We start from the raw sequence: 13,113 nt of genomic DNA, 5'->3' as shown, positions 1-13,113 counted from the left end.
ATTATTAATTGGATTAGAGCACTATATATGGTCCTGTGGCAAAAGTGGTAACAAATGGATATGTTTCAGACCACTTAAATTGAGTCGGTCAACAAGACAGGGATGCCCATTATCACCTTCCCTGTTTGCTTTTGCTATAGAACTATTGGCAGAGCTGATAAGAAAAGAACCTATGATAAAGGGAATAAAAGTAAAAGAGGAAGAATTTAAAATCAGTTTATTTGAGGATGCTCTAATAGTATATTTAAGGGACCCCGATAAATCAATAAAAATGCTATATACAAAATTGAAAGAACATGGGGTGATATCAGGACACAAGGTTAATATTGATAAAAGTGAGGTGATGCCAATGAACAAAGTCGATTATAGAAAATGTAAAAGGGAATCCCCTTTTAAATGGCAATCACAGGCCATACTTTACTTGGGTATCAGGATAGATAATCATTTAAATAATTGTTATAAATTAAATTACCAACTGTTAATAATGAAGACTTGGAGAAATGGAAAGATTTACCACTAACTTTAATAGGAAGAGTAAACTGCATCAAGATGAATGTAATTCTACGGCAACAATACCTGTTCCAAATACTACCAATGCAGGGAATTTTTTATGAAATTAAACAAATTAATAAGAAAGTTTCTATGGAAGGGTATAAAAATCAAGAGTGGCTTTGGAAAAATTAACATGGGCATATAAAAAGGAGATTTGCAGATACCAAATTTCAAAAACGATTACAGGGCAGCACAGTTAAGATATTTATCAGATTTTTATCAGACGGGAGAAAAACCGACTTGGCTCAAAATAGGATTATATAAATTAGGAGAAAAGGTCCCTAAACATTTACTCTATAAATCAGATGAGAAACTGGTGCAACATAACAATCAACCAATACCACATTATATACTAAAAATATGGAAGAGAATACATCTGGAACAAAAGATGATAAATTATCAAATACCATAAATGTTATTAATGTAAACCCCATTAATTCCTTTTACAATAGACAATCTATTTTTTTAAATAATGGGCAAGAAAATGAATTAAAAGAATAAAAGATTGCTTTTTAGGAAATCATTTATTGACATTTGAACAGTTAAAAAATAAGTATGGAATATCACATGCTACAATATTTGCATATTATCTGCGAAAGTAAAAACAATGATCACAAACGTGTAGAGCAAATTGCAATACAAGGAAAATGACGATGCAATATATAAACCCAAACAAGGATGGGAAAAAAATTTAAATATATGAATAAAGAATGAAACCTGGAAGGAACTATGTGCAGGTTAATACAATAAATACTCTGTTTCATATGATACAATACAATTGGCTCCATAGACTATAGGTTACACCTCAAAAGTTAAAAGAATGGAATCCAACAATATCGGCTAAATGCTTCCGTTGTAAACAAGAAATTGGAAGAATAATACATTCAATTTGGACATGTACAAAAGTGAAATCCTTTTGAGAAGATTTAAACCTAATATTAAATAGAATAACAAAAAAATAGGATACCAAAAGACCCAAAAATCTTCCTGTTAAACAATATAAAAGATAAAGAATTAGGTCTAAAATTAGACAGGGTTCAAATAAGATTTATTATGATTGCACTTGCAGTAGCAAAAAAGTGCAAAATGATAACTTTGAGAACGGAAGCAACTGTAAAAATACAACAATAGTACATCGAAATGAACAAGTGCATTCCATTAGAAAAAAAATTACCTACAATCTAAAAGCTCTATTTGAACAAATTTGGGAACCATACATAGAGTTTATTAGAAATCGCCAATTTCAGACCTCCATCTCTTGACGTGAAAATTATGAAAATAATTAAATATGAAATATTGGATGACAAGATTTCTTTTTCTTTGTTTTCTTCTATCATTTATTTATTTCTTCATTTTTTTTCCTGCTTTAAGTTATAGGGGGTGGGAGGGTGGGGGAGGGTGAAAATGAAAATGTCACTATATATTAATACTGAATATTTGTATATATTATTACGTGGTTCATGGTGAAGGAATAAATAAGAAATTATATTTATTATAAAAAAAGCCAAGACTACAAGATACAATTCATCAGTGTCACAGCCTGATTTTGATGCTCTTGTACCCCCTTCCAAACCCCCTTCTAATTCTAAGCGCACGTGTATGTAATGTGTGTGTAAGTTCTGAAAAGTTCTTTGGCTCACAGTCCAATCTCACTTCTTATTCCTCCAAGTTCATTGGTTGCAGGCAATTCTTATACCGTCCACAGAATTTAACATTTATAAAGTTCACCAGGCTTTGGTGCTTGAAAGGTAAATGGTTATTGTTTCTTGTGTCGGTTTTCAGAGAGAGATTAGTTGTTCCTTTTTAATCAGGCACTTCACTATCTTGCTGACAAAACTTTCCCCCTCAGGGTTCTCCAGATTATAACCTCTTTCTATCAGGTCACCACAGAATTCCTTTTTGTTTCACATTCCAAGGGAAACATTAGATAGCCAGTCCTCTCCTCTTTCATGAACCACAAGGGCTTTGACCAGGCCTTCTTACAACTGGGCTTGCCAGCTTGTCCTGTTCCAGTCCCAGCTGCTGACTGCTGGCTGTAGGTGATCTCTGTCTGTCTGTCTGTCCCTCTCTCTCTCTCTGACTCCCTGAGAGAAAGCCTATTTGACTCTCTCTGCATGCAAAACCACACAACTCTCTTACCACAGCAAGTCTCTTCCAGGCAACATTGGCTCTGACATGCTCTTTCATCTGTTGCCTTTTGCAAACAACAAAACTCTTCAAAAGCTCTTGCAAAACCTCTGGAGCCGGTACATCTACCATGGGGAAGATCTGTTTTAAAGTGTTTGTATGTGACCTACTCTAACATATTTATATACTCAAAATTCTCTGTCATAGAAATTAATCTGACAGTGCAGTCATGAATCAGCAGCATGAACACACAGCTCTTTTATTATATAATTTTTTATTTTTCACACTGTGAACTGTATCAACCAAAATACATACAAACATTTCCCTCTTAAATATGCACAGTGGCATTTTCTTCCTTTTTCCCCCCCTACCTTCCCTCCCCCCTTCCCACCCCCTCCAAAACCAATAAACATTCAACATATACAATACAATAAAACCATTAAACAATGTCATCACACAATGAAAAATAAACAAGAAAAATGTGTCGTCTACTTTTACACACTGGATCAGGTCATTTTGTCTTCTTATCATTTTAGGGGGTTGAGATCCGAGGCAACCCCTCTCTGTTATGTTCCATGTACGGTTCCCAAATTGTTCAAATAATGTGACTTTATTTTTTAAATTATATGTTATTTTTTCCAACATTTATTCATTTCCATGTACCATTGCTGTATTCTCAGGCTCTCTTCCGATTTCCAAGTTGTCATTATACATTTTTTTGCTACAGCTAAGGCTATTATAATAATCCTTTTTTGCGCTTCATCCAGTTTGAGGCCTAATTCCTTACTTCTTATATTAGAAGAAAGATCTCTGGATTTTTTGCTATGTTGCTTTTTGTGATTTTATTTAATATCTGATTTAGATCTTCCCAAAACTTTTTCACTTTCTCACATGCCCAAATTGCTTGTACTGTTGTTCCCATTTCCTTCTTACAGTGAAAACATCTATCTGATAATATTGGATCCCATTTATTTAACTTTTGGGGCGTGATATATAGACAGTGTAACCAATTATATTGTATCATGCGTAACTTTGTGTTGATTATATTCTTCATAGATCCAGAGCATAACTTTTCCTATGTTTCATTTATCTTTATGTTTAAATCCTTTTCCCACTTTTGTTTGGGCTTATAGCTTATTTAATCATTTTCTTTATCTTGCAGCTTGATATACATGTTCGTTATAAATCTTTTAATTATCATTGTGTCTGTAATCACATATTCAAAGCTGCTTCCTTCTGGTAATCACAGTCTGTTTCCCAATTTATCCTTTAAGTAGGCTTTCAGTTGATGGTATGCAAACATTGTACCATGAGTTATTCCATATTTGTATTTCAATTGTTCAAATGTTAATAAATTATTTCCCAAAAAAGTTTCTATTCTTTTAATTCCTTTTATCTCCCATTTTCTAAAGGAAAGGTTATCTATTGTAAAAGGGATTAGCTGATTTTGCATCAGTAATAATTTTGGTATTTGGTAATTTGTTTTTTTCCTTTCTAAATGACTCTTTTTCCATATATTGAGTAAATGATGCAATACTGGTGAGCTTTTATATCGTACCAGCTTTTCATCCCACTTATAAAGTATATGTTCCGGTACCTTCTCCCTATTTTATCTAGCTCTGTCTTAGTCCAATCTGGTTTTTCCCTTGTCTGATTAAAAATCTGAAAAATACCTTAATTGTGCTGCTCTATAATTTTAAAGTTTGGTAACTGCAAACCACCTTGGATGTACCTCTCTGTTAATTTATCTAACGCTATCCTGGGTTTTCCCCCCTTTCCATAAAAATTTCCTTATTATTCTCTTTAGTTCATTAAAGAATTTCTCTGTTAAGGGAATTGGTAATGATTGAAATAAGTATTATATCCTTGGGACGACATTAATTTTAATTCAATTTACCCTCCCTATCAACGTTAGGGGTCATTTTTTCCAATGTTCTAAGTCTTCCTGTAATTTCTTTATTAGTGGCTGATAATTTAATTTGTACAAGTGACTTAAATTATGATCTAACCTACCACCTAGGTATCGGATTGCTTGTGTTTGCCATTTAAATGGTGATTCTTTTTTAAATTTTGTATAATCCACATTACTAATTGGCATCACTTCACTTTTATTTGTGTTGATCTTGTACCCCGATATTTCTCTATACTCCTTCAATTTCTTATGTTATGTAGTTCTTTTTTTGATATTTCTGGTTCTGTCTATGATGTCATCTGTAAATAAACTGATTTTATACTCCTTCTCCTTTATTTTTATCCCTTTTATTTTCTGTTCTTATCAGTTCTGCCAATGGTTCTATTGCTAAAGCGAACAGTGAGGGAGATAATGGACATCCCTGCCGAGTTGACCTACTTAATTTAAATTGGTTTGATACATATCTTTCGCCAATGGTCCATTATATAATGCTTTAATCCAATTAATATTCTTTTCTGGTAGATTGAACCTCTGTAATACTTTGAATAAATAATTCCATTCTACCCTGTCAAAGGCTTTTTCTGCGTCTAAAGCAACTGCCACTGTTAGCGTCTTACTTCCTTGAACTGCATGAATTAAATTAATAAATTTACAGACATTATTCTCTGTTCGCCTTTTCTTAATAAATCCAGTTTGATCTTGTTTTACTATTTTTGGTACACAGTCGGCCAATCTGTTTGCTAATAATTTTACTATTATCTTATAATCTGAATTAAGTAGAGATATTGCTCTATATGATGCTGTTGTTAGTGGATCCTTCCCCGTCTTTGGTATTACTGTAATTATTGCTGTCTTACATGAATCTGGCAAGTTTTGTGTTTCTTCTATCTGGTTCATTACCTCCAGGAGAGGAGGAATTAATAACTCTTTAAATGTTTTATAGAATTCTATTGGGAATCCATCTTCTCCAGGCATTTTATTGTTTGGCAACTTTTTTAATATACCCTGTACTTCCTCTATTTCAAATGGTTTTATCAGTTTGTTTTGTTCCTCTTCTTGCAATTCGGCAGTTCAATTTTAGCTAAAAACTCTTCTATTTTATCATCTTTCCTCTTGTTCTCAGTTTGGTATAATTGTTAATAAAATTCCTTAAAGTTCTCATTAATCTCCATTGGATTATATGTAATTTGTTTGTCCTTTTTCCTTGATGCCAATACAGTTCTTTTAGCTTGTTCTGTTTTAAGTTGCAGGCCAATATTTTGTGTTTTTTCTCCTAGTTCATAATACTTTTGCTTTATTTTCATTATGTTCTTCTCCATCTTATACATTTGTAGTGTTTCGTATTTTACTTTTTAGTCCGCCAATTCTCTTCTTTTTGTTATATATATCATCCCTTGTTGCTAGTTCCTTTTCTGTACTTACTATCTCCCTTTCCAACTGTTCTATTTCCTGATTGTAGTCCTTTTTCATTTTAGTCACATAACTTATTATCTGCCCTCTAACGAAAGCTTTCATTGCATCCCAAAATATAAATTTGTCTTTCACTGATTCCGTGTTTATTTCAAAATATGTTTTGATTTGGCGTTCAATAAACTTTTTAAATTCCTGTCTTTTAAGCAGCATGGAGTTTAACCTTCATCTATATGTTCTTGGTGGGATGACCTCCAGTTCTATTGCTAATAACAGGGGTGAATGATCAGATAGCAATCTAGCTTTATATTCAGTTTTTCTAGCTCTCCCTTGAATATGGGCCGACAAGAAAAACATATCAATCCTTGAGTATGTTTTATGCCTACTCATATAATATGAGTATTCCTTCTCCCTTGGGTGCTGCCTCCTCCATATATCCATAAATTTCATTTCCTGCATTGATTTAACTATAAATTTGACCACTTTATTTTTGCTAGTCTTTTGTCCAGTTTTATCCAACATTGGATCCAAATTAAGGTTAAAATTCCCTTCCTATCAATATATTCCCTTGCATATCTACAATCTTCAAAAAAATATCTTGCATAAACTTTTGATCCTCCTCATTAGGTGCATGTATATTGAGCAAATTCCAAAATTCTGAATATATCTGACATTTTATCATTACATACCTCCCTGCTGGATCTATTATTTCCTCCTCTATTTTGATTGGTACATTTTTATTAATTAATATAGCTACACCTCTAGCTTTTGAATTATATGATGCTGCCACGACGTGCCCTACCCAGTCTCTCTTTAATTTATTATGTTCCACTTCAGTTAGATGAGTTTCCTGCTCAAATGATATGTCTATTTTTTCTTTTTTCAGTAAATTTAATAGCCTCTTCCATTAATATTTATAGTCATATAATTCAACATGGCCATGTCATATCCTGTTTACACTTCATTTCTGCTTCCTCACCACCACCATCCCCTTTTCCCCATTTTAATCTCTCAGTTTTCCCTTTTTAATATATGACAACACATTTCAAACATAAAATACTCTAACCTCCCACATCCAATATTCCCTTAGCCCCAAATGTCCCCCCCCCCCCCCCCCCTTTCTGAGTTGCACCTTATCCCTTGCCGGGCAACCATATCTCCCCTCTCCATTTGGATTCCGAACCTGCTGGCAAGCGTCAACTGATTTAGCAGTGACGGTTATTTTCTCCCACCCAACCCCCTCCCCCCAGAAAGCACTTTTTTTTACATATATAACAAAGTTCACCCTCTTTTTTCCCTTCCTTCCCTTCTCTTTCCCTTCTTTAGTTCTTACATATACATCATTGTTACATCTTTATATGTATTTTATCACCATTTTTCATTCTTGTTACATCTCTTCATCTCTCCTTCTGTCCTGCAGACGTTCTGCAAATTCTCGTGCTTCCTCCAGTTCCGAGAACAGTCTGTTTTGCTCCACAGGGATAAGTATTTTAAGCACAGCTGGATGTCTTAACATAAATTTATAACCTTTTTTCCATAGGATCGATTTTGCTGTATTAAACTCCTTCCTCTTCTTTAAGAGTTCAAAACTTATGTCTGGGTAAAAAAATATTTTTTGATCCTTGTATTCCAATGGCTTATTGTCTTCTCTAATTTTATTCCTTGCCCGCTCCAATATATTTTCTCTTGTTGTATATCTCAAAAATTTTACTAAAATGGATCTTGGTTTATGTTGTGACTGTGGTTTCGGAGCTAGTGTTCTGTGTGCCCTTTCTATTTTTATTCCTTCCTGTATTTTGATCATTCCTTGGATCTTTGGGATCCATTCTTTTATAAATTCCTTCATATCTGTGCCTTCTTCATCTTCCTTCAGGCCCACTATTTTTATGTTGTTTCACCTACTATAATTTTCAAACATATCAATTTTCTGAGCTAACAACTCCTGTGACTCTTTAACTTTTTTATCACTTTCTTTCAATTTTCTTCTTAAGTCATTCACTTCCATTTCTACAGCCGTTTCTCGTTCTTCCACATTTTCTAATCTTTTCCCTATTTCTGTCATGACCAGCTCTAATCTATTCACTTTTTCTTCTGTACTTTTCATTTTACTAAATTCTAATGTCAACCATTCTTTTAATGCTCTCATTTGTTATAGAAAAAAAACTTTTTCTATATTCTGTACACCTATTTTACCTTCTATTTCTCTGTGCAGATCTTGGCCTTCTACTGTGTCTGTACCTGTGTTTGTGTCTTCTTCTTCTCTTCCTTGTATCTGTGTCTCTTCTGACTTTCCTTACTTTGCTGGGCTTCTTCTTGCTTGGCTTCTTGCTGTTGGTCCTCTTCTTCTGGGCTATTCATCTGTTGGGCCTCCTGCTGCTGCTCTTCTTTCCTTTCACTCCCTTTCCTGTCGCTTTCCTCTTATTCCACCTGAGAGCCCTGGTGTCGGGCATTCCTCAGCTGGTCATGTTGTGTTTGCCCACTCCTCGGCTGAGCCCCCCCTTCCATCGGTATTCTCCTTCTCCTTAGTAAGCGCAGTTGCGCACTTTTGTTTGGCTCTGAGAACCATATTTGCAGTCCAGCGGTCGGGTGGGTCACGACTCTGCGGGGTCGTCACCAACCTTGGAGAACAGGCTCTCTTCTCCACGACAGCTCCCTTTTTCTTCATGCAGGTAAGGCCTTCTCCTTTCTCTTCCGGCGTCTTTACTTTTTTTTCCCCGTTATTTTAACTTTTTCCTTCTTGGGTGCCATTTTCTTTTTTTTCTCTACAACTTTATCTTTTATTTGTTATGTTTTATATTTCTTGAACTTTTTATTTTCTTCACTTTATTTCTTCTTTTCTGGAGAGGGCTGGTATTCCCCTACCGGCCACTACTCCATCACGTGACTCCTCAGAACACAAAGCTCTTGAGGTGCACCTGTGCTCAAGGAGATTTTGCTGCTAACCTGGACTGACTGTTCCTTTAGTCAAGATCCAGTTGTAGAGAGGGATGATGAGACCCAGCAAGAATAATTTGTTACTCTAGCTTGTGAGGTATTATCCTATTAAATGCTGAGCTAAGGTCAATGAACAACAGCCTCATGTTTGAGGTGCTATTCTTCAGATGGGTTAGGACAGTGTGGATGATTAAGGCAACCATCACTTGATTCTGAGGTAGAAGTGCTACCAGCAGAGTGAGAGGTGAGATTTATTGTTTCCCCTGCACCCATGGTTTTTGAATCCTAAAATTATAATACCAATTCTTGGTGTTCTGTTCTGCTTCTCAGGCAGTGGTGATTTTCAGTTGATTTCCATACTGGGTAATTACTCAGTCTTAATGATGTATCTAGCATATTACTGGATGCTTTCCTCTCTGCCTCTATCTGTATGTAACTTGCCCACTTTTCCACAGGAACACATTTGTTGTCACCTATCCTGACTGTTTGATGATACCTTGTGTCATTGAATTAGTGCATAGAAATAGGCCTTTTGGTGCAGGTTTCTGCATAGAAATAGGCCCTTTTGCCCAAGTTGACCAAGATGCCGATCTGAGCAAATTCCACTTCACTGCACATGGCCAATATCGTTTTAACCCTTTCCTATCCATGCAGCTTTCAATCTTTAAAAAAAAAATCGAAATGTACGTCTACCACTTTCTCCGGCATCTCATTCCATGTATGCACCACTCTCTGTGTGGTCCCTTTTAAATCTCCCCCCTCCCCCCACCCCAATCTTGAACCTTTGCCATCTACCCTCAGAAAAAAATTTGTGCCTATTTACTATTCACCTATCCCCCCTCATTGCCTGTAAGGTCACTCCTTTGCCCCCTTCACTCCAGGGTAAAAAGTACCAGATTATCCAGTCCCTCCCCCCCCCCCCCCCAATCTTGGTAACATCCCTGATAATCTTTTTATGTACCCTTTCACTTTGGTGACATGCTTCCTGTTTTTCTCTTGTATTTTTCCTTCCTGGCACTGACTCCACCTTTCTAGTACTGCTGAAATATATTTACCCAACTGAAGACGTTTGGATCTCCTGCCACACATTAACCATTTGAAGTATCTAATACTACTTGACGATGATTTACTTATTTTTAAGCTCCACCAAAATCTATCATGTATTTGGCCTCCAAGGCTGTGCACTGGAAGTCATCAATTAGTGCTTTCTTCTTTTTTTGTCTTTTGACACAGATTTAAATTAAATATTTTGAGCAAACTTTTGGTCATCTATACCTGTATTCCTTTTATCTTGGTTTGAGAGATTGATATGGCCAGAATTAAATTAAAAAAAAAAATTAGACATCCAGCAAGGTAATGGGCCATTTTGGTGCGTGAGTCCAACTTACGCCCAGTTGACCTACACACACCTTCCCCCCCCTCACCCCCAGTACATTTCGAACAGTGTGAGGAAACTGGAGCTCCCGGGGGAAAACCCGCAGAGACACAAGGAAAAAGTACAAACTCCTTACGGACAATCCCATCACATACAACCCTGAGATTCTTTTCCTCCAGGTGAGGCAGAATTATCACTTATTAGTCGTCCAATAAAATCTGTACTCAAGAAAATACGTGTAAGTGTAAACATAAAAAAATGTAAACAAACTGCAATGCAGAGAGAAAAATATTAATAAAATGCAAAGGTAAGAGTCCCTAAATGAGTCTTTGATTGAGTTGTTCAGGAATCTGATGGTAGAGGGGTAGCAGCTGTTCCTGAACCTGGTGGTGTGAGACTTGTGCCACCTGTACGTCTTTACTGATGGTACCAGCGTGAACAGACGGGTGCTGGGTGATGTGGATCCTTGATTGCTCCTGCTCTCTGACAGCAGCGTTTCCTGTAGATGTTCTCAATGGTGGGGAAGGTTTTGCCTTTGATGTCCTGTGCTGTTACACTCAGGGGTATTGATGTCCCCATACCAGTCCGGGATGCAGCCAGTCAGCACATTTTCCACCACTCATCTGAAGGAACTTGCAAAAGTTTCCAATGTCATACCAAAGTGAGTCAGCTGCTGATGTGATTTCTTCACAATGCCATTAGTGTGTTGGGCTCAGGAAAGATTCTCCAAAATAGTAGTTAAATTTGCTCATTCTCTCCATCTCTGATCCCCCAATGATCTCTGTATCGTACACCTCTGGTTTTCCCTTCCTGGATCCTCAAGGACCCCCCACCACCCAGGCCATGCGTTCTTCACACTGCAACCGTCAGGAAGGAGGTACAGGAGCCTGTAGATGAACACCCAGTGGCACAAAAACAGCTTCTTCCCCTCTGCCATCAGATTTCTGAATGAACAATGAACCAGAGACACTATCTTACTTTCTCTACGTTTGTCCTAGTTTATTTATTTTTAAAATGTAATTTCTAGCAATACTTGCATCTATGACAATGTTGCAAAGCAACAAATTTCCTGGCAATAAATTCTGATTCTGAACACTCTTGGGAATCATTTTAGCTTGTTTTCCCATCCTAAAGTGCTATATCTATTGTCCTAATTGTTGCTACATATAAATAATTGTAGATTGAGTCTGATTAAGGGACAGTGGTGCATAAAGTAATGTTTCAAAAGCCTATACGTTTCGTTCTGATTTACTCCATAATGAAGCGGAGCATTGTTCCTATGATAGGGCCTTTGCTTCTGAGCGGATTATCAAATCAAAAACCCAGAAAAAATGTATCTGGGTTTTGCATCTTGCTGTCTCTAGCTCTGTTTTGTGGCACTGACTGTTGATGTCATTTTTGTACATGAAATATGTTTGTTTAGGTATCTTGTCTAACTAGTGCACAGGTTACACAGCTTTATTCTTGAGTCTTGACGGCACATGAAGCTGTACTATTACAAACAAGTTGTGGAGTTAGAGCAATCTTTAAAAAGCAGCAAGCCCCATAAATGGACAAATAATTTGCCTTTGGGATAAAATGATCTCTCTGTGTGTGGTGAAGTTCTAGTGTTCAAGGTTTTTGCATATGGCTTTGTACTCAGCAACAGTTGGGGTGATATCCACTGAATAATGTTCTGTGGGTGATGTCCCTGCTTCTCTCCATATATCCATTGTGTTTGGCTTTAATATAATGAGTGTCCTGTGTCAGATTAGTTTGGTCCAGACTTTGTTCAAGTTTGTGAAGTTGTATTCATGTCCAAGAAATGAGAAAGGAAACAAAAGCAGTGGATTAAGTGCAAGAAAGATTTTAGACTTTTACCATACATTAAGGGCAAAAAATCTTTTTCTTCAGGTCGTTTGAAGAATTCTTTAAATTATGGAAGAGCTGAATTGTGTAAATGAAGAGAAAGACAGTTTTTGCCTTCTGTCTGCTGATTGAGAACCTAAATGTTTACAACTATCTAACTATGTCGCCAATCATAATAAAACCTGTTCTTGTTTGTCATTTAAATGAGGGTTTTGAGATAGTTTTTTGAGAACATAGAATCTCTTGTTGACTCTAATTCCAGAGCACCAAGATCACTTTTGAGGTCCATTGACAGCACAGCTAGTGCAGCAGTTTGTGCACGCTATCACAGTGGCAACCACCCGGGTTTGAATCCGGCGCTGCTGTAAGGAGTTTGTGCATTCTCCCTGTGTTGGTGTGGGCTTCCTCCAGCTGCTCTGGGATCCTCCGACCTTTCTAAACATATGGGGGTGGTAGGTCAGGTCAGTAGGAGTATTAGTGCGACATGGGCTCATATGCTGGAAGGGCCTGTTACTGTGCTGAGTATCTAAATTTAAAAAAACATTTATCGCCTTCACAAACCTCAAATCTGGATGATTTTGCACAAGCTATTTGTGCATCATGCGATTTGATAGACACACTTTCCAGGACTATGACTATAAACAAGCATTAGGATTCCAAAGTAAACTTATAAAGCATTTTGTGAGGCTAAAGCGTGTTTGTGTTTTTGCCTCCGAAATCCAGTTGAATGGTGTGCAGACATAAATTGTGTTCTTTTTTCAGGTATTGCTGAAATTGGTGGATCAGCGCCGACAGAAACAATATGTTGCACCTCGTGTGCTTCAGCAAGTCCTTAACTATCTAAATCAAGGTGTTAATCACTCTCTCACATGGAAACAAATGAAGCCTCATATTCAGGTATGCGCAATTTCAGTTTAACTTGAATGCTTTCTCTTTGATTCTTCTGCTAAGAATA

At 36.5% G+C, this 13,113-nt stretch overlaps 1 protein-coding gene across 8 annotated transcripts in view; it reads left to right on the top strand.

Moving 5' to 3' along the window:
- Window positions 1–13,113, top strand: part of ipo8 (importin 8) — a 161,215-nt gene that overhangs the window by 67,978 nt on the left and 80,124 nt on the right. For all 8 annotated transcript variants that reach the window (XR_011346521.1, XR_011346522.1, XR_011346524.1 and 5 more), the window contains one exon: window positions 12,921–13,055. Coding sequence is in view for 4 of the 8 variants with exons in the window: in XM_069903133.1 (XP_069759234.1) it covers window positions 12,921–13,055 (135 nt within the window). In the remaining 4 variants the exon portion in view is untranslated. The remainder of the gene's footprint in view (window positions 1–12,920; window positions 13,056–13,113) is intronic.

This window comes from Narcine bancroftii, chromosome 11 (genome assembly GCF_036971445.1).
Source record: "Narcine bancroftii isolate sNarBan1 chromosome 11, sNarBan1.hap1, whole genome shotgun sequence".
Classification (NCBI taxonomy): Eukaryota; Metazoa; Chordata; class Chondrichthyes; order Torpediniformes; family Narcinidae; genus Narcine; species Narcine bancroftii.
The sequence above is the reverse complement of the archived record's forward strand: the minus strand, read 5'-3'. Positions and strand labels throughout refer to the sequence as shown.